The sequence below is a fragment of the Dasypus novemcinctus genome, chromosome Y, assembly GCF_030445035.2.
Source record: "Dasypus novemcinctus isolate mDasNov1 chromosome Y, mDasNov1.1.hap2, whole genome shotgun sequence".
Taxonomy (NCBI): domain Eukaryota; kingdom Metazoa; phylum Chordata; class Mammalia; order Cingulata; family Dasypodidae; genus Dasypus; species Dasypus novemcinctus.
This window is the reverse complement of record NC_092216.1, coordinates 2,683,835-2,710,663: the sequence shown is the minus strand read 5'-3', so window position 1 is coordinate 2,710,663 and position 26,829 is coordinate 2,683,835. Positions and strand designations below refer to the sequence as shown.

The 26,829-nt window shown below is 44.8% G+C and overlaps 1 protein-coding gene across 3 annotated transcripts in view; it reads right to left on the bottom strand.

Annotated features, from left to right (window-relative positions):
- The window catches only part of LOC139436093 (glycogenin-2-like), a 43,904-nt gene extending 19,213 nt beyond the window's left edge, over positions 1 to 24,691 (bottom strand). For all 3 annotated transcript variants that reach the window (XM_071213473.1, XM_023583453.3, XM_071213474.1), the window contains exons 1-6: positions 24,596 to 24,691; positions 24,068 to 24,174; positions 16,530 to 16,680; positions 5,008 to 5,182; positions 3,095 to 3,257; positions 2,116 to 2,242 (exon numbers count right to left, since the gene is read on the bottom strand). In XM_071213473.1, coding sequence (XP_071069574.1) covers positions 2,116 to 2,242; positions 3,095 to 3,257; positions 5,008 to 5,182; positions 16,530 to 16,680; positions 24,068 to 24,074 — 623 coding nt within the window. In that variant the 5' untranslated portion in view covers positions 24,075 to 24,174; positions 24,596 to 24,691. The remainder of the gene's footprint in view (positions 1 to 2,115; positions 2,243 to 3,094; positions 3,258 to 5,007; positions 5,183 to 16,529; positions 16,681 to 24,067; positions 24,175 to 24,595) is intronic.
- Positions 24,692 to 26,829: the final 2,138 nt, after the last annotated feature.

Below are 26,829 nucleotides of genomic sequence, written 5' to 3'. Positions count from 1 at the left end.
GTTCTCAAACTTTTTTGGCCCAGGGCCCTTTTACACTCATAAAAATAATTGAGGACCCAAAAAATTTTTCTTCAATTTGATTCTGTGTATATCTACTCTATTAGAAATTAAAACAGATTTAAAAAATGATTTATCAGTTCATTATAAAATACTAAGGCCAGAAAATAAATAAAAGCAAAAAAAAAAAAAAAACCAAGAAAAAAATAAACCCATTACATGTTAACCTGTTACCCTAAATTTCATACTTTTCTTGGAAATAACAATATTTTTCAAAATAAAATAAAATAAAAAGAGGACCAGAATGGCATGGGCTGGCCTAATATGAGGCACAGGTTCTTGTATCTCTAGGCTCACTCTGCTTTATTACTGCATCTCAGGCAGTGTCTATAAAGTTCAACAAGATATTCAGGAGAAGATGAGTCTCAAAAGGGCAAGAATCACTTGAGATGAGTTTTGGAAGAGTGGTTTGATTTTGCAGAGCCTTAAAAGATGGTGGGAAACTCCCAGGAGGGTTCCTTGGTAGCACTTTGAGAACCATTGTCATAAAGCACAGCCGCCTTGACTTGTGGTACTTTGAATCAATAATAGTAATATACTTCACTAGAGCAGATGGGGCAACCTTACATTTTTCCATCTGCCAAAGGCCATTGCCATCTGAGAGATGCTTTGCTGAATGGAGACAGGCCTGCAGATGGGCCATGGCAAGGACCTTCACTTATCTGAGGTTCTAAAACAAATACCACATAATGGGGAGGCTTCAGCAACGGGACTGTATTGGCTTATGGGTTGTTGTGTTTTAATATGTTTTATAGTTTTTTTTTAAAGAAACAGAGATCACACAAAATGTTTCATGAAAAATATGAGGTTCCCATATATTCCCCACCCCCCACACTCTTTCCCCCACATCAACAACCTCCTTCATCGTTGTGGCACATTCATTGCATTTGGTGAAAATGTTTTGGAGCACTGCTCCATCACATGGATTATAGTTTACATTGTAGCTTACACTCTCCCCCCATCCATGGATCATGTCCATGGATCATGGACATATAATGTCCAGCATCTGTCCACCGAGAGAGTCTACAACTGCAAGCAGGAGAATCACATCCATCACCCACGTGGGATCTAAGTCCCCTCTTGATCTAGAGGTGGAGTAGACATCACCATTCCAGGGTCCACAGGATGGAGGAATAGAGTATGGATTAGAGTGGACTTACTGGTATTCTACTATAGAATTATTGTGACTCTAACAATGGAGGAAACTGTATCACTGATGTGGAAACAGTGGCCACGGAAGTTGCTAAGGGCAGGGAGAGGGAAGAAGAGATGTGATGTGGGGGCATTTTCAGGCTTATGGTTTTGAGTCTAGGCAAGGTCTGAAATTGAGATGCTAGAAAGGCAATGCTCTCTGTACCACATTCTGGTGTTGGCATGGTGATGCCCTCTCCCTTCTCTTTTGGGTTCCATTGACTTCTGGCTCCCAGCTCCTCCCCATGGCCTCTTCCCACTATATCTGAATCTGTTCTGCTTATTTTTTTTTATTACCAAATTTTTTTGTCTTTATTTTTTTAATGTTACATTCAAAAAATATGAGGTCCCCATATACCCTCTACCCCCCTCCCATACACTCCTCCCCCCATAACAACAACCTCCTCCATCATCATGAGACATTCATTGCATTTGGTGAATACGTCTCTGAGCACCGCTGCACCTCATGGTCAATGGTCCACACCATAGCCCACACTCTCCCACAGTCTACCCAGTGGGCCATGGGAGGACACACAATGTCCGGTAACTGTCCCCGCAGCACCACCCAGGACAACTCCAAGTCCCGAAAACGCCTCCACATCTCATCTCTTCCTCCCATTCCCTACCCCCAGCAGCTACCATGGCCACTTTCTCCACACCAATGCCACATTTTCTTCAATTACTAATAAAAGAATCCCAGAATCCAAATTAAGGCCTACCCTCTGTCAGTTGGGCCACACCTTAACTAAATTAACATCTTCAAGAGGTCCTATCTGCAATGGGCTCACACCCACAGGAATGCAGTCAAGATAAAGAAGGGGTCTGCACTGGGGCACATAATCCAACCCACCATAGCAGGGAACTCACTGTTTGAAAGCAGGGCTGTAGGTGTAAGCTGCATTACTGCTTAAGTTATAGATGAACGGCAAATGCTTGTGGATGTCAGCCGTTGACCAGGTACTGAAGAAACTATTCAATAAACCTTGATCAGCCCCTAAATGGTTAACAAACACCCAAAATAGGTTAATAAAGAACGAGACAACACACTGAAAGAAAGCAAAGTCACCAAATAAGCATGTGCATTCAAGATTACCAATTATATTTCTTCTCTCTGACATCAAGGACACACCTATGCCTTGAAAGTGGCAGATAACTCAGTTACTAATAAAATTGCATTTTCTCTCCAAAATGCTCCACTCCTCCTCTAATGAGCATTATGTGGTAGCAAAAAATGCTTTTCCCAACATAGTTATTTTTGCAAGATTCATTAACTCCAATTCCTTATCTAAAGTCAATTCTCCATTGTTCTAGTATATTCTCTTACATTACAAAAATTTCAGCCAATTTCCTTTCCACTGACTGCCATTCAATCAAATATCTGGCTTCCGGTTGGCTCACTTTAATTCTTTCCTTTATTCTGTATCAGGGGTTGGCCAACGATGACCTGTCTGTGTGTGATTTTATAAATAAAGTTTTGTTGGAACTCAGCCAGCCCATGTGGTCTATGGTTGCATTCACAATACAACGGCAGAGCTGGGGAGTTGTAACACCAAGTGTGGTCCCCAAAATCAGAAATATTTATTCAACGCTCCTTTTCAGAAAGGTTGGTTCACCCCATTCTCTATGAGTGGGATTGCTGATGAAGGATAATTTCAATGGTTCTTTCTGTCGCCTGTTTTCTTCTGTATTTTTTTCTGTCACCTCACCTGACTTTATTCTTTGATTCCCATCTTTAACTCGCTTAGTTTGCCATTCACAGATACAGGGAAAATGAGGATGGAGCAGAGTAGGGTTGCTGCCAAAACCAAACTTCTTTTCTGCATATACCCAAGATCCCCCCCTTTACCATCAAAACTGCCATGTTTCATCGCGTGCTGCAGCAGGAGGTTATGCGTTTTGAGAGAGGGTTGGAAGACGAAGACCCCACTGTTGAAACAATCAGGCCATCCAGGATCTGGGGCTGCAGAAAATTCTCCCCTCTCGAACAGCTCATCGATATTGGAGAGCACCTGGAGAAGCAAAACGTGTGGACCTGAGCAGCCCTACCCTCTCCTCAGGTATGTACCTGAGGAATGGAACAGGAGCTCTAGGATGGGACAAACGTTCCAGTGGTTGGAAACCTGTGCCCCAATTTTGAGGGACTCTGTTAAGTCCTTTAAACTTATGCTCAAAGAAGACAACTGCCTGGATAAGGTTGCCCTCTAGTTTATTTCAAGTGATTGAAGCAATGCTCCCACTGAAATTAATTGTTCTGCCAAGATTCTTAAGATTCTCCATGGAATGCTCTTGATTATATATCCTCGCTAATCTAGCCAACGTGACAAATAAAACTATGGAAACCTATGAAGAAAGATCTTTTTAATCATTATAATGTAATCAATTGCCTTGAAGAACTTGGCTACTAATTGTGTTTCCTTAGGACACACTGGATTTCTACATTGTGCTCTGTTTGGGAAGAACATTAGTCTGATTACTCTATTGTTCTTGTCCTCCTCTGTACCCCTTCCTCTTCCTACAGAGTTGTTATTTCAGTAACCAAGGCAGGGAAGCAAGTGGGGCTCAAGCTATTGAGCTCTCACCTGCCATATGGGAGGTCCTGGGTTTGGTTCCCAGTGCTTCCTGGAGAGGATAAGCAAGACAGTGAGCTGGCACAATGGGCAGGCATAGCAAGCTGATGCAACAAGATGACACAACAAAGAGACACAAAGAGGAAAGACAATGAGAGACACAACAGAGCAAGAAGCAGAGATGGCTCAAAAAATTGAGTGCCTCTCTCCCACATGGGAGGTCTCAGGTTCAGTTCCTGGTGCCTCCTAAAAGGTCAACAAGTAGACACAGAGAGCACACAGTGAATGGACACAGAGGGCAGACAGCAAGCACAAACACAAGGAGGGTGGGATAAATAAAATAAATCTTTATAAAAAATAACCAAGGCATGTAGGTCTGACCTCCAGTGCTCTGACATCTTACATCTGGACTTTGCAATGGCTGCTTTTGACAGAGCCCATCCGGGACTCCTAAGCTGCAGGTCTCTGTCCAGAAATGACAATCTCAGATGCTATGGCTCACCTGTCCAATCAGAACTACTCAGTTCAGTACACAATCAAGGCAAAACATTTTGTTCTAACTGTTCCATTTTGCAGAGATGAAATAATGTGATTATAAACCCATCCCAGGGCATGAGCAAGCCTAGAAGTTTCGAAGGACCCTCAGCAGGATCCAGTACAGTGCTAGTGGGTAAGTTACATCTGATTCTGATAGACCAAATGTCGGTGTTGGAGATAAAGATACACATTGTTTTATGGGCGTCTAATGGCAAGAGACAGGAGCCTGCTCACCCTTGGAGAGTCATGGTCCCTGGGGTAAAGTGGGGACCACGGAGAGGAATGGTCTTTGGGGTAAAGTGGGGTCCATGGGAGGCATGGTTTTGGAGCCAAGTGGGGTCCATGAAGAAGCATGGTCTTTGGGGTGAAGTCTGGTCCATGGGGAGGCATGGTTTTGGGGTCAAGTGGGGTCCATGGAGAGGCATGGTCTTTGGGGTGAAGTCTGGTCCATGGGGAGGCATGGTTTTGGGGTCAAGTGGGGCCCATGGAGAGGCATGGTCTTTGGGGTGAAGTCTGGTCCATGGGGAGTATGGTCTTTGGGGTCAAGTGGGGTCCATGGAGAGGCATGGTCATTGGGATCAAGTGGGGTTCATGGAGAGGCACTGTGTTTAGGGTCAAGCAGGGTCCATTGTCCTCATGGCTCCTCTCCACTCACCAGAGTGTCTGCATCCAAGAAGACACACTTGCTGTAATGGGTGAGCGTCCAACTGTGAAGCTTGGTGAGGGTGACCCCAAGCTCAGGTCTCTTCAGAAAGGCCAGGTGGCTATAGTCTGCACTGTCTATCAGATTGACCTCGATGATCTCATCAAACACCCTCGAGAGGGCCACCCTGGAAAAGACACATGACAAATACAAGGGAAGGAGGCAACTACTCATCACAGAATGTCCTACCTCTTCAAGACACATCTCAAACATGGGACATGGGTCCAAATCCACATCACAGTCTTCAAGCCCCACTTGGGGGCCTTCAACCCCACTTGGGGTTGGTGGGTTTTCTGTGGATGTCTTAGTTTTGCACAGTTTTCACCCATGCTCAAAATTGGAAAAACAAGACCAAGTGAACAGAATTGTCTTGAGATAGACTGACTTGGGCCATCCCTTACTGAGGTAAGTTCCCTTCTGCAAACACAAGAGTAAAGAGGAGTGACTGCTGAGCAGGTAGAAACCAACACATTTCCACTACAATCACTATTGGCTTCTGCTTTATGTATTCAAAGCCTTCATTGTTATTTGCATACAGGTTTGAGACAAATTTTAAAGGACTGTATCTTTTATCTATCTGAAATGTGCCTCTTTGTTCCCCTTAAATTTTTTGTTTTTGTCATTTAAATTCTACTTTATTATAGCCCAGAATATCTTGTGATGACAGAAAAGATAAGGAATTATAAGAAAAAGAATGGAAGCAAGTCCAACAGACACAGAGAACTAACTGGAAGAAACACCCAATGGTCAAAGCTGAAGAAATTTGAGTAACAAAATAAATAATGAATTGAAAATATGAAATAAATATCCATGGATTCACAATGGACATAAAAAATTAAATAAATAAATAAGTAAATGGGGAAGAAGGGACAGCTTTTCATTATAGAAGATTTACAAGTAATAAATGCAGATGGAATGAAGGAAATAGAAAATCACCATTAGGCAAACACCACAATAATAATTGCTGCAGGCAAGAGTCACTGATGGATGCTAAAATCCATGGCTGAAAGCTTGAGGAGAAACAGGATGTCTACATAATCTCAAGGTATATTTCTCAAGATATTCATTAACTATGAGGGGGAAATAGTAACTCCACAGTGGAGAAACCCAAAAGATACCTCTTTATATAAGGAATCAAAGTTAAAATCATCAGTAATGAGATATATCAACACCATACCCTGATATGATGCAATGAGAAAGATGCGTCACTTCTGTGGATTTTTTGCCAAAAAAGTATAACCTCAATATTATCATGGGAAAACATCGGACAAATAAAATTGAAAGGCATTCTATAAAATAATTGGCCAGGACTCTCCAAAAATGTGATGCTAATAACACATAAGGAAAGAATAAGGAGCTGAAAAAGATTGGAGAAGGTATGTCAACTAAATGCAACCTGAGACTATGGATTGAATACTGGGACAGAATTGTACCATATCATATCACATCACATTATATATCATATAGCATCATCTCATCCCATATAATACTACTTATAGCATGTCATACCACATCATATCTAGCATCATGCCATAACATACAGCACCATGTCATATAATATCACATATATATCATGTCATATCACATCACATATAGCATCATGTCATACCTATCATATTATAATCCATCATATTTCATATCATAAAGCACCATGTCATATTGTATTATATACCATCATATATCACATAGCATCATGTCATGTCATATCATATTGTATCATATACTATCATATCATAGCAATCATCTCCCTTATTTTCAACATTTTTGCTGTTATTTAAGTTATTGCATGTACAATACACAGCTGGATTCTGTTCATTTGCCCAGGCTGAAAGTCTCTTTTTTCTAAGAGGGGTTTTCAATCCATTCACCTTTATTATCATTACTAATATATTTGGATTACATTCTGCAGTTTTAGTTTATATTTTTTCCTCTTCACATTTATCATACTTTCTCCTTCTTCTCTGTAATCCCTTCTCAACTTTCATAGCATTACTTGGATTTTCTTCATGCCATGCATTTTCCATTAATACTTTGAAAGCTACACATATCATTTTTAGTCATCTGGTAGATACCATGCTTTAACTGTTAGCACACATATTTAAACTCGTATTTTCTATCAAACCTAAAGATAATCATCTATATTTATTCCCCAGACAAGGCATGAGTGTGATCCTATACTCATCTTCTTCCAAGCTCATCCATTCACCTCCTAAGTGAACTATTAAGCCATCACATTATACATTAATGCCTTCAGTCTTAACTTTTTACCCATTTATTTGTTTAGCATTACTATTCCTTCTTTCTTAGAGTCATATTTCATTTTGCTTGAGTATATCCTCAATTTTTTTTCCTCAAAGGTCTTTGTGGGGCAAAATTTTTGAGTTTTTGCATACTTGAAACATTTTTATTTTTCTTTCAAAATAGGCTAATTTGACTGAAAATAAATCTCAGTTCAAACTCATTTTGCTCCAGATTGTTGATGCATCAATTCCAGATGAGATACTCGTCAAGTATCTCAACCAGATACTGAAATACAGTTAGTACTTTTTCTTTATTTTTGGTGCTCTGCGATTTCATCATCACTTTGTAACTTCGTTCATTCCACCCAACAATCAGGGAACACTCTCAGTCTAAAATCCTTTCTCAGCTGGATAACTACATGAGTTATTCCTTCTACTCTGTGCCCTCTGCTTTTCTGTTTCTAAAAATTCTGTTAGAAATATATGGGAGCTTTGGAGTCTATTATATCCCTTAGCTTTTCCCTTCTACTCAACATTTATTTCTCCTTTTTCATTGCACAATATCCAAGATAACTATATATCTTAAGAAAGTACTATTTCATCACCAACTTTCCTACTTTGTGACCAGTTGGTTAAGGAATTTATGGCATCTTCATGGTTCTATAAAGAACGGGGGATAGACCAGAAAACTAGCACTCTATCTTGCTGCAAATAGCTCTGTGATTTGAGCTCTTTAATCCTTTTGTTCAGCTCTGCTTGTTTTCTTAAAATAAATTCCTGCAGGAAGAGTTGAGTTTCACGGATCCATTTTGTTTAATGCTTTGAGCACATACCCCTGCATTTCTTTCCCTGCAGAAAGGCAGCCCCTGTACATCAGGTAACACACAGCTTGGAGGGTCTCCCTGCCCCACACCCCTGGATGTCTGTGGACAATGCCTGACTGACCACCAAAAGACACCTTCACTCCACCTTCCCTAAGAGCTTCAAAGTAAAAACCACAGAAAGGCTAAACCAGTGCTGCAACATTTAATTCTTCCCAATATTTCCACGACACTGTTTCTGAATCTTTTTTTTCACTTTTGCATCTTGTTTTATTATTCTTTAATTTACACACCCCATATTCACCAAACCATATACTCCCCTTCCTCCATGCCCACATCTCCCGGTAATCTCCAATCTACTTTGTGTCTGTGGCTTAGCTCTCTTGACATCTCTCCTCAGTGACATCAGATAATAGTTTCCCTCATGCGCCTTGTTTATTTCACTCAGCAGAATGTTTCAACTTCTTCCACATTAACAGAATTCTTGGAATTCCAGTCTTTCTTGTGCCTGAACAATATTTCCGTTGTGTGTGTGACTCCCATTTTGTTCATTCGTTGGCTGAAAGGCACTTGGGCTCTTTGTCTTTACTATTGGGAATAATGCTGCTGGGAACATCAGTGTACAAGTATAGTTTGAGACTTGGCTTTCACTGTCTTTGGAAATAAACACAGTGGTGGGATTGCCGGGCCATATAGTAATTCTATTATGAGCTTTGGGAGGAGCCGCCATTTTGCTTTCCAAAGTGGCTGCACCGTTTTTCCTTCTCCATGTTTGCAACTATTTTTATGTTCTTCTGTGAGGACCGATCTCTTAAGTAGATCCTTTCACTCACTGAAACAAATGTTGACAGGTTTGATGGCTTCCAGAGGAGAGAGGAATTCAAGAGAGAGTCAGATAGGGCTTTAGGGGGTCCTTTTGGCTTTATCTGGACAGTTGAGTAAAACAATATAACAGCTTCGCCATCACTCTCTTTCCTGGAGTTCTGTCACAGTAGACAAACCACAGAGGGGCTTCCAGGGACAAAGGTCCACTCAGACCCACCTTTCCTTACTCTGACCTGACTCCATCTCTGATTGAATCTGAAAGCCCGATTGTCAAGACACAGGGGAATTTTCACTCCTGCTAACCGTATTTCTTTCTTTTTGCTTTCTCTTTGGGGCCCCAAGAGCTTGTCTTGGGCAAGAGGAAATAAAAGTTAAGCATCGCTGCATCTGAAATATTTTGAAGAGAATGGGTTAGAGAGAACTTGATTCAAGTCTAGTCACATCACTCGCTGTCAAAGAAGGTCTGCCCCTCAAACTCTAACTTAAAAGATTTGTTGCCAATCTAACTGAACAAAAATATGACGGAGTTGTTGACCTTGGCTCCTGCTGATGTTAAGTTTCGATTGTCCATGACTTCCATCTATGGTTGTGTTGATCTGTCCATCCATTCTTACTGTTTGTGAGAGTTCTTTATGCATAGTTATAAATATTGCTAATTTGCTTCCGGTTTGTTTTACCTTTCTACATTTATACAAAGCGTTTAGGATAGACAACAGTTCCAGCACCATCCTCTGTTTTGTTTCCTTTGAACTAGCATGCCAGCTTTCACATGACTGGAGCTTCATCTTGTCCCCACCCAAGGGTGGCTTTGCCCCCAGGGGAACTTGGCAATTTCTGCTGACATTTTCGGTTGCCACAATTGGGAAAAGGGTGCCCCTGGCATGCATCCACTGCTCAGAACATACCCCACAAGAAATAACTATCCAGCCCCAAATGCCAATACTGCCAAAGGTAAGAAAATCTGGTCATTACTTTTTTTTAAAGTTTTTCTTTCCTTTAGTGCTTTCAGTGTTTACTTTTATAATCTACCAGGAATTTATTTTGGCCTGTGTTGAAGTTTTTTCTTTTTTTTTGAGGTATCAGGGCCAGGAATTAAACCCAGGACCTTGATTGTGGGCAGCCAGTGCCCAACCACTGAGCTACATTGACTCCTCTGAGATGGATTTTTCATTTGTTTGTTTTTTTTTGTTTTTAGGAGGCACCAAGAACCAAACTTGGGACCTCCCATGTGAGAAGCAGATGCTCAACTGCTTGAGCCACATCTGCTCCCCCTATGTTGAATTTTTGTAGTAGAAGGATCATAACTATGATTTTTCCTGGCATGAATAGGATAAATGGCATCGAGAGATTTTCAAATGTATCCTCCTTTTCTCAGAGTATGCTATTTATTTCTTTACTATGGGGCTGGAGTTGCCTTCTTGGTTTTCTGCATTTGGGGCCCATTTGTGCCTGTATGTAAACACAATCAAAGTTATAAATCAACTTGAGTTATCAGGATTCTGATAGTTTCTTAAAATAAATAAACACATTCATCTTTTCCTAAGCTCTGAAATAGTTCATTCAACGTGGAAATTACCTTGGGCCATTTAGCAGCAATTCCCTTAAAATTGCCCAGGTTCAGGTAAACCCTTGATAAACATACTTAGTCTCTCCCATTGCCTGAAATTTTCTATTTCTTCAGATGTCAGTGTTGGTCAACTGAATTTCCTTACAAGAATAAAGCATTTCTTCAATACTTCCAGGATCACTAGTAAACAGTTTATCAAGTATTTGCTTTTAAAATTTGCATTTTATACAAATGACTACTTTTAAATTAGAAATTTATACAAGCTTGTTTTCTCCAGCCTTTCCATGTCTATACTCAAAGAGAGTGAAAGCAGGGTCTCAGAAAGATACTGGTACACTGATGTTCATAGCGGCATTATTCACAAAAGCTGAAAGATGGAAAGAATCCAAGTGACTTTCAACAAATGAATGAACAAAACAGGGGTCAGACACACAACGGAATATGGTTCATGCACAAGAAAGACTGGGACTCTGAGAATTCCGTTCACGTGGAAGAACCTTGAAGCATTATGCTGAGTGAAATAAGCAAGGCGCATGAGGAAAAATATTATCTGATGTCAATTATGGGAGATGGGGAAGCAGACTTGGCCCAGTGGTTAGGGCATCCGCCTACCACATGGGAGGTCTGCGGTTCAGAGCCCGGGCCTCCTTGACCCGTGTGGAGCTGGCCAGGCGCAGCGCTGATGTGCGTAAGGAGTGCCCTGCCACGCAGGGGTGTTCCCCCTGTGGGGGAGTCCCATGTGCAAGGAGTGCGCCCCGTAAGGATAGCCGCCCAGCGCGAAAGGAAGTGCAGCCTGCCCAGGAGTGGCCCCGCACACAGAGAGCTGACACAAGATGACGCAACAAAAAGAAACACAGATTCCCGTGCCGCTGACAACAGAAGCGGACAAAGAAAACAGAGCAAATAGACACAGAGAACAGACAACCGGGGCGGGGAAGGGGAGAGAAATAAATAAATAAATAAATAAATCTTTTTTAAAAATTATGAGAGATGTCCAGAGAGCAAAGCCACAGGCACAAAGTAGATTGGAGGTTACTACGGGATGTGGGAGAGTATATGGTTGGTGAATATGGTATGTGTAAATTAAAAAATAATAAAATAAGATGCAAAAGTGAAAAAATATTCCAAAACAATGTCACAGAAATATTGGAAAGAGTTGAATGTTCGAGCACTGGTTTAGCTTCTGTGCGATTTTTCCATCTTAGAAGCTCTTAGGGAAGGTGGAGTAAAGATGCCCTGTGGTGGTCAGTCAAGCACTGTCCACAAATGACCAGAGGTGTGGGGCAGGGAGACCCTCCAAGCTCTGTGTTACCAGATGTACAAGGGGCTGCCTTCCTGCAGGGAAACAAATGCAGGAGTACGTGCTCATAGCCACAAACTAAATGGATCCATGAATCTCAAGTTTTCTTGCAGGTATTTATTTTAAGGAAACAAGGAGAGCTGAATAAAAGGACATAAATCCTGGCGCTACTTGAGCAAGACAGGGTGCTATTTCTCCAGCCCATCCTCATTTTTATACAACCACAGACACACGGATGACTAAGATGTTGAAAGTCACAGAAAGAAGACAGAAAAAGGGCAGTCATCTACAGACTGGAAAGAAAGCATGGCTGGTGGGCGCCATCTTTAGTTGGAGTTCCAGCATCCAAAACCTGAGCCCATAAATTCCCGTTGTGTAAGGTGAACAGCGTACGCTATTTGTCATAGCCGCGCTGGCAAACTGAGACATACAGTTAAGCACTTTACAGTAGCCTCAGGCCCCGAATGTTTTGTGCCGAGGCAAAAGGGGTTTAAACTCCATTGGGCAACATCACATCCTGTGCTCATTCCACTAAATCCCACTGGTCCGAATGCACTAGCATTGGCCAATTTCAAGAGAATTCTTTTTATTAGAAAACTAAATAAAATACTCTGTGCTTGCTCCCTTCGCCAGGGTGAGGTCAAAGGTCCGCTGTTTAAAGCGAGGGTGAAATGGATGTGCCATGGGGTCACCTGGGGGCCCCCAGAATCAGCCAGTAGTCTCCCAAGTGAGCTAGCCAACACATGCTCATCCATGCTCTACAAGCACTTTCCCACACTTAGGCCACGTGTTGTTAATTTCTGTTTCTTTGGAAAAGCCCAGCTAATCCAGGGAGGGGAATTTGTGTGTTGATACCCTTATTTTATTAGGATGACACAAAAGCCCCTACAAATCTACATCTCCCTGTTCCCCCACATAACTCTTAGGTCATATTAAATGCTTTAATCCTCAGCACATTTGTAGCTCTCCATGGGCTTAGATATTTAAGGGAAAGCCAGATGCAAGGAGACTGCCAAATATATATTTATCATAATCTAAAGTCTTCATTTTTTTCCAAAGATAAGAGGGCTACTTAAAGACTTGCCGTACAGACTACAGACTTATACTAGATAACATAAGACTGGCAAATAGTAAACAAATAGTAAATATTGTTAGTTGTTGGCGCAGTTACTGTTATGGATGTTTTTATTACTGTTATCATTCCTCGTTTGGCTCTGTGATATGTAGAGATGTCACGAAATTGGTAGACATCTTTGAATATCACTTCATGATATTTTTAAGTGAATATTATAAGTTTAACATAAATTAATCATAATTGTACCTATCATATGTATAAAGTTTATCAATCCCTTTTCATTAACTCTTATATGTTTAATAGAATCAAGGAACCACATTTCATCAGAAAGTGATTAAAACGTTTGCATTACTTTTAATAATAAGATTTATCTTCAAAACCGGCTTAAAAAAAACAACGTGAATGGGTTCCCTCCCAGTTCTGGAGGGCAGAATCCTGAGATCAAGTTGGCAGCATTGAGCCGCCTTTGAAACCTGAAGCAGAGTGTGTCTCCTGGCTTCTCCCGTGGCTTGCCTGCCAGCCATGGGCTTCTCTGCCTCCATCAGGAGGCCATCTCCTCTGACTGCCTCTGTCTTCTCTCCCCTTCTTATAAGGACCCCAGGGCTCCTGGATTGGGGTGCACCCTAATCCAGGTGGTCTCCTCTTAGTCACCCCATCTTCAATGAATCTCTTTGCAAATAAAGTAGCCTCAGAGGCCCAGAAGGTAGGACATGAATGTATCTTTTGGGGAGAACACCACTCAACCCATAGCAGCAACGCTCACCACACTATCTACATTGTGCACAGGTATATGGGACTCTAAATATGGAGTCACTCATGACATTCCAACTGGAATCTTGCATGGTACTTCCAAGCTAAGGAATGGGCTGCCACCAGACCCTAAATCCCTGCCTCCAAATCAAGTGAAACACAACTGACACTGTTTCCACCCACCCCAGGATGCTGGGCTCTTCCTAGGAAAGCAGCCATGGGGTCCCACTTCAGTACCCTCTTGCCTTGCTTTCCCTCCTGGGGAGACTCCAATGGGGAGTTTGGCCTCTCCAGCAAAGAGATGCTACCTTGTGCCCCCAAACCCCTCCATGCCAGTCCTACCCCTCTCCTTTTCCAGACCCTCAAAGCCACCTGGTCGACCACTGCCTTTATTGCAACTTACTATTATCTCATTAGGGACAGGTGGTGGAAGAGGGCAGCACTGCAGTTCAAGGGTTCGAGGGCAAGCTGAGACCCCAGCTCCCTCACTTCCACCTCAGGAAGCTGGAGAAAGGAACAGAGGCAGGTACATGGCCCATGGAGGGCCATGAGTTTTAAACAAATTGACACGTGTGGAATGCTCGGAGCCGAGCCTAGAAAACAGTAGGTGCCACATAAGCATTGGCTGTCTGGGTCACCATCTGGGAGATCCAGGATGCCCAGGGACCCAGGTGTCGCATCGGCAAACGGCTCTGTCCTTGGGGCTGGGTTCATCCCTGATCTATCACACACCCCTCGTCTTTTCCTCCCATCCCTAGGTGAGTTTCCTATATCCAGTCTTTCCTTTACAGGGAGATCAAGAGACATGCAGAGCTGCACTTTCTAGCTAGGCACACATTAGACAAAACCAACAGCATCCTCATGCACAGGTACCAAGAAATACAATATACACACCTACATGGAGAAAAATCCAGTAGATGGACACAGGAGGACACAGAAGACTCCACAGCTCAAGCCAAGAGATGGATATCTATACACAGAGGCTAGACACATCAAAAGCCAAGTGGAGGTTAGACAACTATAATGGTTACTCGGTGTGTCCACTTGGCCAGGCTCTGATGTCCAGTTCTTTGGCCAAATACCAGTCTAGAAGTTTCGTGAAGGTACTTTGTAGCTGTGGTTAACATCTACTGTCAGTTAATTTTAGGTGAAGGAGGTGACCCTAGATAATGGTATGGGTCTCATCCAACAGCTGAGGGCCACAAGAGCAAAAACATGAGATTTTCCCCAAAAGAGGAAATCTACCTCAAGACTGCAGCATAGAAATCTCACCTGAGTCTCTAACCTGCCCTATGGATTGAGTCTTCAACTCCTCCCTCACTTTCCATCCCTATGGTTTTTTCAAACTTGCCAGCTCCCACAATTGTGGAGCCCATTACTTAAAATAATTCCCTATCTATTGTCTATCATCTATTTTTCTTTCCTTCCTTCCTTCCTTCCTTCCTTCCTTCCTTCCTTCCTTCCTTCCTTTCCTTCCTTTCCTTCTTTTCCTTCCTTTCCTTCCTTTCCTTCCTTTCCTTCCTTCCTTCCTTTCTTCCCTCCTTCCTTCCTTCCCTCCCTCCTTCCTTCCCTTTCTTTCATCTATATCCACCTAAATCTATCATATCTGTCTGTCACCTTTCTTCATAATCCCTCATCCATCATCTATCAATCTATCATCTTTATATCATCTATCTGTCATCTATGATCCATCATCTACATATCATCTATCTATCTCTGTCATATTTCCTTCCTTCCTTCCATTCTTTCTTTCTATACCCATCTAACTCTATCCTGTATATCTATCAATCTAGCATCTATCTCTCTATTTCCATCTAACACTATCTTTCTATCTATATCCATTTCACTCTATCAATCTATATCTCTCCATTTATATCCACCTTACTCTAAATAATCATTTTGTTCCTTCCTTCCTTCCTTCCTTCCTTCCTTCCTTCCTTCCTTCCTTCCTTCCTTCCTTCCTTCCCTTTTACTTTCTTTCTCTCTTATCTATATCCATCTAACTCTAGCATCTATATCTATCCATCTAATGTCTATCTTTCTATCTAGATCCATCTAACTATCTACTAACCACCTATCTATCCCTATCTATCTATCTATCTATCTATCTATCTATCTATCTACCTACCTACCTACCTATCTACTTCCTATTGGTTCTGTTTCTCTGGAGAACCCTACCTTACACAATGATGTTCAGGTTTAAATATTTAACTTACTTGAATATATTTGCTTTTCAGCTTTTCTCCAAAAAAGTTGACTTACAAATCTCCATAGTAAAGAACCTGAGCAAAATAATCATACAACTATTATGTTTAAGGATTCTGAAGTAGATCACACTCCATGATAGATTTTCCTACTTCCACCATGAGAGTAGGGTACTTTACAAATGTGTGACACCTATTACAGTTGCAGTCATCTGAGCCTATATGCAAAGGTGGCCACTGATCAGGACAAGCCTGACTTCTGAGGGCATTAGCAGACCTTCTCCCAGGAGGAGTCAAGGGGCACCAGGTGTCTCTCAGCCTTACCTGGGAAGGTTGCACACCTGAGAGAAGATCTGGGCTTTACTTGAGAAGCCTGCACACCTGAGGGTAGAGTCTGAGCCTTACCTGGAGAGGTTACACATCTGAGGGAAGTTCTGAGCTTTCATTGGGAAGCCTGCAAACATGGTGGAAGATTCTGAGCCTTACCTGGGCAGGTTGCACACCTAAGGGGGAAATTCTGAGGTTGATCTGAGCAGGTTTCACTCCTGACAGAAGATTCTGAACCTTACCTGGAAAGGCTGCACACCTGAGGGAAGATTCTGAGCTTTACCTGGGGAGGCTACACACCTGAAGGGAGATTCTGAGCCCTACCTGGGAGGGCTGCACACCTGATGGGAGATTCTGAGCCTTACCTGAACAGGTTGGACACCTGGGAGGAGATAAGCACCACCAGCTTCCGGGTTGCTCTGTGGTTCCGCAGTGACTGCCCCAGAACCAGCGCCCCTTGGCAGTAGAGGTCATTGGTGGCCAGCGTGACAAAGGCCTGGTCTGCAACTGTGGAAACTGACAAAGACCCCAATGTCAGGTTCCCAATGGGTCTCATAAGGCCATGGGGCCAACGGCACCTCTGTTCCTCCCCAAAGCTTTATGGCTCCCACGGATTACCTGTTATAATAGTCTGTAAATATTCTCTGGAAACATTTTGCATACGTCTCTGCACTTTTCCAAACACAGGAAACGTGTAAGGAAACCATAAGTGGTTAAAATATCGTAAGAGGACAATACTATGGTACAGTGGCTTGGAGTTATGGACTCCAGAAAAACACGCTCTGAAGCTTAACCCATTCTTGTGGGTGTCAACAATTGTAAGTAGGACCTTTTGATGAAGCTACTTCACATAGGTATGGCCCAGCTGAATCAGGATGAGTCTTACTGGAGTCCAGGGAGAGATGACCACAGAAAGGAAACCAGAATGAGCAGCCAGAAGTCAATGGAATCCAGGAGAGACAGGAGAAGATGTCTCGATGTGCACTGCCATGTGATGGAAAAGTTAAGGAATCCCATAAGATCCCAACCCCAACTGAAAGCAAGCCTTCTCCATCTCTGAACCATGAGCCAATAAATTCCTGTTGGTAAGCCAACCCATTGTATGGCATTGTTTGAGCAGCTGAGAAGTTAAGACACATGGATATTCTTAGATTTGAGCTATCTTATTTTGCATTAGAGCCTTGAAAACTCACCCAAAGTACTTGCACGTTGGCGAAAGAAGAATAAGGATGGAAGCGATCTCTCCTTACTTTAGCTACAGTGAAGACACCTGCCCAATTCAAGAGAGTTATGCCACTCTTGGTTCCTCACGAACCAAGTTTATAAAATTTTTCAGGCCACTCACCCTGCAGTATGCCTGCTGTCCATGTCTCAGACCGTGTACTTGTCTTGTTTCTTAATAAATTCTTTACTCCCTTGCCTACCCTACAGCATGTCCTAAAATTCTTTTATGCGACATAAGCCAAGAACCTAGAAGCCCAGAATCCAGAAACATCTGATAAAATGAAAGTTCTTTGGAAATTATAATACAAATAATATCCCTGTTTTTATATTAAGGGGAGAGGGCTTCTTTCATAGACAAAGATGCATCGTGGTATGATCTTCAGTTTTACCCAAGAATTGTCTATGAGAAACATAGACATAAGACTTCTAGATTTTCAGGATAATTTGGGAAGAAAGTTGTCCCAAGTGTCCTGAGTATGGCAAGGGGCAGTGTAATATAGTTTCCTGCAGAACTGAGGATGAATATGTCAGACCAAAGAAAGACTTGGACAAGCCCAGCTTGATTCTACCCACATCACTTTGGAATTATTGCGTGGTTGGCATGTCCTTCACGCAGGTGACCTACTGTAGTAGGGTCAGTCCTTATGAGAACAGGAAGATTGGCTCGTGTGTTCCACCAGCCTGTTGCACAGCACCCTCCAGCACCACGGAACAGCTAATCTGGAGGTAATGACCACTGTGAGACCAAAGAGACTGAGCCATATTTTGTGGACCCTGGGATGGTGATGTCCACTCCACCTCTATGTTGAGAGGGGGCTTAGACCCACGTGGTTGGTGGATGCAGTTCTCCTGCTTGCAGTTGTAGGCACTCTTGGTTCCCTGGTGTGGTGGTTGACCATCTTCGCCTCCCAGGTAGCTGACCTGGGTAAGTCCAACGAACTGGAGAGTAGGAGATGCAACTCTGCTGAGGTGTGGGGCCCAGCTGGTGGACTTACTTATATTCCACTATAGAACTATTATGACTAGTAATGGAAGAAACTGCAGCATTGATCCAGAGAAAGTGGCCACGGTAGTTGCTGAGGGCAGGGAGAGGGAAGAAGAGATGAGATGTGGGGGCATTTTGGGGACTTGGAGTTGTCCTAAATGATATTGCAGGGACGGATGCAGGACATTATATATCCTGCCATAACCCACTGAACGGACCGCGGGATAGCGTAAGCTACAACATAAAGTATAACCCTTGCAGTGCAGCAGTGCTCTAAAACGTATTCACCAAATGCAATGAATGGGCCACAATGATGAAAGAGCTTGTGGATGAGGGAGGAGTTGGGGTGTGGGGTGTGGGGTATGTAGGAACCTTTTATATTTTTTAATGTAACATTTTTTGTGATCTATGTATTTTCAAAAAAATACAATAAAAAATTCCTCAACTCTAGAATATGTGAAGGCAAAGAGAAATGGGAGGAGGAAAACGTGTGGTTTCATCCACCCAAACTTTTCTCAGTTTCCTGATGTCTCCATAGGAGAGCAAGAAACTGTCAGAGAGTCCAGTTTCTAGCGTCTTTCTTGAGCTTCATTTCTTCTTAAAGTCATTATCATGAACGTTTACAATGATGGCAAACATGTTGATTCTTGGACCCCCGAGAGCTGTGGCCAGGAGAAAGACAACAGAGGTGGGGGGAAATCGGCAACTTCAAGAAACCTTATGCCTCCTTCTTGCCACCGTGCAGTCTCAAGAAATGGTAACTGCAAGCTTGTAAAAAGACCCATCCATCATTCTCAGACAGGGGCACTTTCTCTCCCAACCACAGCCCCCACCTGCTGTGTTCCACTGGCTGGCGGCTGCACTCACAGTGAGACAAAAATACATTCCCAGGCAACATAACCATGGCAAATGTACACTTCCCAGTGCTATTTGTCTGAGCCGATGCCCCGACCTTTACATTCCAAAGGTATCAAATCCAAAATGCGCCTGTTAAACAGACTCAGGTCCGTATGTTTGTCTCTTGGATTAGGAGGGAATGAGAAGTCTTGTCTTTCTCACTATAGATTGAGTATCGCAGACGAATCGCCAGCCCAGAAGTTTGCAACCCCAAAAGACAGACAGAAGGACAGATTTGTAAACAAGTTGGTTTAAAATAGGTAACGGTGATTATTATTTATTTATACATTTCCAAAGACCCGAGGTTTGATCCAAGTTATTCCTCAAGAACCGGCATACTTGTTAAGAGGGACCCCTTCCAAGGCAGAGAGAGAGGGAAGAATTGAGTTGTGTCTTCTGTTTCTGAGCAGAGAAGAGGAATTGAAGAGGAAGCAAAGATTCAGGATGGGTGTCAGGAAAGCTCAGAGGTGGTTCCGGCGAAGCTGCAGCCAAAGTCGGGTCCACAGATGCCGAGAATCAGCCCAGTGCAAGACGAGAGCCAGGTTTCAACATTCAAGAGACACCTCTTGAATTCCATTTATTGTTTGGTGATTGGGGGGAGTGGGAAAGGAGAGAGAGCAGGAAAGAACGACCATGTATCTAACGTAAATGTGAACCCGCTTCCAAAGAATACACTAAGATAAGAAAGAGATAAAGCATTGCCTTTGACTGATGACACCCCTTAAATGAAGTCACAACCCCAAGCCCCAAAAGCAGCAGGAAGGAATCCATTGTAGATGAGAGATTTCAGCAAATCTCTCGCTGTAGGGGAAGAGAAGACAAGCAGAGTTGAGGTTTTTGAAGATGGGATTAAAGGAAGGACAGACTGGAGTAGACTGGGCCCCAACCCAGTGTCCTTATAAGAGGAAGAAACTTGGAGACTGACACTGGGAAGAGCCCGTGGAATGAAGGAGCCAGAGCTTGAAGCCTGAAGTTTGCTAGCAAGCCACCAAAAGCTAGGAAAGTTTCTCCTCTACAGGTGTCTAACCTCTGCCCCTGAGAACCATGAGACAGACATTTCTGTTATCTGAAGCGCTCCCCGTTTAAGGCGCTTTCTTTTGGCAGCCCTACGAACCTAAGACAGATCTACTCTAAAGGAAACAAAAGGCCCCAGAGAAAAATGCACCACAGCGTGGCATTCCTAGCCTGGAACAACTTCAGACATGTCAGCAAGTCTCCTGGGGAGGCAGAGCGCAACTGGCCATAAATCCGTCAAACTGCACAATTTTTAAGTTGTGAATGTAAAGGGTGACCAGATATTTGAAAAAAAAGACCCTTTTGGTCTGTGTGATTCTTTTTTTATTTTTTTTTCTTTAACTTGCTGCAAGGAAGGTTCAAGATTTTTCTGTCTGGGAAAAACAATCTGGAGGGAGGAAGACAAGAGGCAAGGAGGCCAGTCGGGAAATTGCTCAGTTGTCCATTCATGAGATGGTGGTGGCAAAACAGTGAGGCCGTGGACGAGGTGGTCGCGTGCATGAGACGTTTACGAGGGAATTGGAAGAGAAGCTGGTAAAGACTCCTGGATAAGAGAAAGGCAGAAATAAAGAACTGTGTCCAGGCGCTGGGGCATGGGTACTATCCCCTGGATGAAGACGATCCAATAACAAAATGGCGGACAAGATGAACAATAGAGTTCTACCTAGAGTTTGAGAAGCCCGAGGACATCCCAGGTGGAGAAATCTGGAGAGACACCTGTGCGGGAAATGCAATACAGTTTCTTCGAGAGCTGGCATTAGCAAGAGGAGCCAAGGACCACAAGTGACCACCCCATGGACCCCTGACTCTCCACGGAGAAGGGAGGTGGCACTGAATTGGCCCAGAGCTCAATATTGAGATGGAAAGAGTAGAAATGACAAGCTGATCAAAAGTTGGTAAGTGCAACAACTGATTTTCCACTCTTGCTGAGGATGTATGTTTATTCATTACAAACAGCAGGAGCCTAAACTCATAAAGGGTGTCTCCAATGTGAGACCACCACTAGCAAAGGAGAAGTACCCATCGTTGGGAGATCCCTTAAAGTTTTTTTTTTTTTTTAGTAGGTTCTGGGGATTGAACCTGAGATCTCATACATGGGAAGCAAGCACTCAACCACTGAACTACATCAAACTTAAATTTGGTGTCAATTTAAGTTTTAAATTTATGTCAGCAACCCTTTTCGGGCTGCTGATTCGCTTTCAGCTACATTTTCATCATTGCAATTTTCTTTTTATTTTATATCTGAACAATTTTGATTAGGCTTTCCTCAAAGAAAAAGAAAACTCACAACAGAGCTGTGGGAAGATTAAACTTTCGTGGTGGGGGGAGGAATGAGAGTTTGAATATTCCTGAAAAGAGCATTCAATTATTACTAACTGAATACACACAAAAGTTACCTCACTAGATCATTTTCCACTCATTCATCCTTCCAACAGTCAAAAGCGTTCCTGTACTATATCTGAGAAAATGATGCCTAATTCTCTGGATTTAGTTTGACTCACCACTGTTTGCAAAATGGGTCTCTCATGATGAACAGCCATAAAACCCGAGGCCAGAAAAATTAAAATGTCAATCATTTCATGTTTTTGACTGTTATGGAATGAAGCATGTCCCCCCAAAAAAGAGGAGCTGGGAGGTCAAACTAGATTGGGGTGGACCCTAATCCAATATGACTGTGTCCTCAGAAGATGGGGTGGACTGGACACAAACACAAAGAGGGACAGAAAGAGAAAACGGCCAAGTGAAGATGAACAAAGAATCGAGGTAATTCCACAAGCCAAAGAATGCCATGGGTTGCTGGCAAGCCACCACCAGAATCCTACTATTCTCCAAGGAAACGTGGTCCCACCAACCCTCATCAGATTTCTAGACTCCAGGACTGGGAGAGAATAGATTCCTCTTTCTCGTAGCCTCCCATTTGTGGCACGTAGGTGACTGCAGTCCCAGGAAATGAAGCCAGTGTCTGAGAACTAGTTTGCACAAATCACCTGCTACCCAAAGAGAAACTCGGACACCCCAAGGGCAGGCTGGAGACTCCAGGACCTGGAGAATGAATCTCCTTCACCCACGGAACAAAATCCAAGAGGTCTTTGGTGACACGGGATGTAGGATGAGCCACGGAAGCAGGATCCCAGGGCAGACACGTGAGCTTTTTTGGGGTTAGGGAAGGAGGCCAGGTCTGGAGGGTGGGTTGTGAAACTACACATGGGGCATCTGGTCTTTCTCTTAAGATGGGCACGTCATTGATTGTATTATTGTAACGATGTTGAGAAGAAATCCTCTCTCTCTCCTCTCTCCAGCAAGCTGGGTCCCAAGACTGACATGACTCTGAATGAAAAGCCCTCACCGCCCAAGCTTGGCCACGGATGATGCCACAAAATCACACGTGGAACGTGGGTCCAGTCTGAATTGCAAGACAGACCCGTGGACTGAAACGCATCACAGTACAAACAGTTCATCGACAGGCTTTCAGATTCCCCCTTGCCTTAACTTTTAAGAAACCGCTAATGATCAAGTTTCAGGGTGGCCTAAAAGAATATCCGTCAAAATCCAACACCATGGCACTAAAAGATTACGTTTCCATCTGATAAGGGAGGGCGCAGTGGGAAATCCCAAAGAAAGCGTTCCTCTCTACTCCATTCCAGCCCAAAGAAGCCCGATTCTCGCAAAATCAGGGTCATCCCAGGGCTGCCCAGAGTTGAGAGCGGCCTAAGAAGTCTGTGAAAAATACTTATTCCTGCCTTTTGCCCCCCCTCCCTTCTATCCAGCCTCCACAAATAGCGGTGGTTTCCTTCTCTGTCTTCCACCTTTTCTCAAAGATGGCTTTTCTTTTCCGCCAAGACTTGACACCACGGCTGGCTCTGAATACATTCCCCAGGCATCAAGGTGGATTAAAACGCCTCTTTTTTTTTTGAAAGCCTCCATTATCCAGGCTCCTGCGGCTTTGGGGAAACCAGACTGACTTTGGTTTTGGAGCGCTCCACACGGCTCCCTCCAACAGAGAGGCTCTTCTGCTGCTCCCCTGAAAGGAATTTTACAGCACATGTTCTCCAGAGTCCCCTTGGGAGCCCTGCCCCCACGATTTTCTTTTCTAAGGCCAGGCTAGTGGGGGGGGGGGGGGGGACACGCAGGGAAGCAGCTCAGGGACTTGGCAAATCCCCCCCTCTCAGCAACCTGTGTGCATCTGTGAAGGATCAGGGCTTCTGCCGGGAAAGAGGGGTGCACCTACATTAACAAAAGAGCACCTGGGAGGTCCTTAAACTTTGGGTGGACATGGCATTCTCCTGGGTCTCTCAGCCTTCCACCTTCTAAATCTGATTCCACAGAAGCGGAGAACCTGGGAGCTGGACCTGCTGCTCGGCTGGGGGCACTCAACTAGCAACTTTACTAAGAATAAGAAATTAAGGCCACGGTCTGAGCAGTTCTGGGAGGCGCCCCGTGCCCACGAGTTTTAGGGGCACGGGTGGATGCCCTCCCATCGGCCTTAAAGGCAAGACGGCCCACCCAAATCGCCCCCCTATTAAAAGACCACCTTTAGAGCTCCAGGGCTACTTTTTACAGAAGGAAATTTAAGGACCCTCACCGTGCCATAAATCGCCCCCTCCTCGCCGCTGGGGCCCTCCCCCATCTTGCAACGCTACCGCACGGAGCCCCGTTAACCGCGGAAAACTCGGGCTCGGGGGCGACCGCGGGGGCACAGCCGGGTGTCCCCAAGCGCAGACCCATCTCGTACGTGCAGCCCGACCAGGGAGGCGGAGCGGGGAGGGGCCGCGCCTGACTCACCCGACATGGTAGGCAGCGCCGCGAGGCGGTGGGCGCGCGGGGGCGGTGGGTGGACTCCCGGCCCGGAGCAGGGGCGCGTCTCCCCCGGACGCGCGCGGATTCCCGACCTGCGGGCGACAGCGCTGTTCTCGAGACCCGCTGCCACTGCCTCCCCGTCCCGCCCCCCACCCCGTCACCTGCGCCCGCGCCCCCGGGACAGCCTCTGCGCCCTAGCCCGGTGCTTCCCAGCCCCCCGCGCGTCCTTCCCAACCCGGGCCTGTTGCACTCCCCCCGCCAGCCCTGTGCGATCAGCAGCCGCGCCCCGGCCACCTCCGCGCCCCGCGCTGCCTACGCCGCGCTCCGGGCCCCCGCCGTTCCCGGCGCCACGGGCGGCCTCTGGTCCCCCGCCGGGTGCTGAGAGCCCCGCCGCCGGCGCCCCGCGACCAGTCGCCCTCCGGAAGCCGGCTCCGCCCCCGCGCGAGGCTCTGGGCCGCGGGTCCACTGTGGCCCCCGCGCCGCAGTGCCCCCACCCCTTTCCTCCCGCCTTACCCAGAGCTGTGGTCACGCCCGTGCGCGCCTGCGGCCCCGCTCTGGGGAGAGCTGCGAAACCAGAAGGGGCACCTTCCAGCCCCGGGCCCAGCCCCCGCCCCCTCCCCCTGGCGGAGTCCCGGAGCCTGCGGTTTCTCGGTTTGGACATTTAACCTTTAATCGGCCAGCCCCAAAGTAAATGTTTGCGCAGGTCTCAAGCGCCTGGGCCCAAGGCCAGCGGCTGCCCAGGTGGGGGCCGCGCCGGAAACCTCCCGGGCCGGTCAACGTGCGTGATACGATGGGGCGCGCCAAGTAGTCAGGAGTGAATGAACAAATGCAGGAGAGAAAAACCGGGGGAAGCAGTGAGGGGCGAGGTCCGTGCGGCTGAACGTGTCTGCATGAGCGCGTGGGTGGATGAGCAGACCCGTGGGTGGGTCAGTAGATGCGTGGTGAATGAACGAGTAGGCGAGGGAGTACGTGCGTGGGGGAGTGTGAGCAAATGTGGGAATGTAGAAGAGAGTGAATGAATGCAGGGGCGAATGAATGAGTGAACGAGGGACTACACTGAGTGACTCCATGCATGCATGAATGAATGACTGCATGAATGAATGAGTGAAGGAGTGACTACACTGGGTGACTCCATGCATGCATGAATGAACGACTGCAGGAATGAATGAGTAAAGGACTGACTACACTGAGTACTCCATGCATGTACGAATGAATGACTGCATGAATGAATGAGTGAAGGAGTGACTACATTGAGTGACTCCATGCATGCGTGAAAGAACGATTGCATGAATGAATGAGTAAAGGAGTGACTACACGGAGTGACTCCATGCATGCAAGAATGAATGACTGCATGAATGAATGACTACACTGAGTGACTCCATGCATGCAAGAATGAACGACTGCAGGAATGAATGAGTGAAGGAACGACTACAGAGTGAATTCATGCATGGAATGAATGACTGCATGAATGAATGAGTGAACGAGTGACTACACTGAGTGAATCCATGCATAAATGAATGAGTGAATGAGTGACTACAGTGAGTGACTCCATGCATGCATGAATGAATGACTGCATGAATGAATGAGTGAAGGAGTGATTACACTGTGTGACTCCATGCATGCATGAATGAATGACTGCATGAATGAATGAGTGAAGGACTGACTACACTGAGTACTCCATGCATGTATGAATGAATGACTGCATGAATGAATGAGTGAAGGAGTGACTACATTGAGTGACTCCATGCATGCACGAATGAATGACTGCATGAATGAATGAGTGAAGGAGTAGTACACTGGGATCCAGACTTGCCCCAGCTGAGAAACATTGCCCGATAGCAAGAGAAAAATTTCTGGGAAGAAGGCAGCTTGGGGTTGTGCAAGCAGAAGTCCCCACCAGGTTCTCAGAACACAAATGGCTTCTCGGTTGCCTCACAGGTTCTTTGACATTTGTTTCAAGAGTCCCTGCGTGGAGCAATCCAAGATGAAATCTGATGAACGACGTTCAAGGTCAGCTTTCTCACCGTGGAGTCTTTCAGTCTGAGAGTTAATTAGCTGGGTTGGAAAAACAGAGGGCTGCCTCTCTCCTCACGAAAGACAGCTCTCATGCCCCTCAGCCTTCCAATGCATTTCTCTCTCTGAGTAGAATAACAACTGGCCACTGAGCTCTGGTGACTCTTCATCTGGCCATGGATGCTCTTCAAGAGCCAAGGAAGGGTCAAGCTAGGCTGCACCCTGGGGTCTTGGTTGCTGAGGGCTAACTCCATGGAGGAGCCATCTTGGACACTGTAGCATGTCAAGCAACATGCCTGGTCTCCACCCACTGGATGCCAGGGGCAGCCCCTTCCTCACCTATGACAACCAAAAATGCCTCCAGGCATGGCAAGTACCTGTAGGGGTGACATTGTTCCTTTTCCTGAAGCATTGCCATAGGTAGATAGAGATAGACAAGGTATTTATAGAGAGATACAGATGTTCAAATAAAAATAAATGACTGATGGGTAGATAGAAGATAGATAATAGATGATAGATGATAGATTAGATGGGTAGATAGATGACAGATAAATAGATTGATGATAGGTAGATACGTAGATGATAATAGATGGATGATGATAGATTAGATAGGGAGATAGATGACAGAAGATAGAGATTGATAATAGGTAGGTACATAATGATAGATAATAGATGGATAGATGGTAGAGATTGATGACAGGTACATAGATGAGAGATAATGGATGGATAGATTA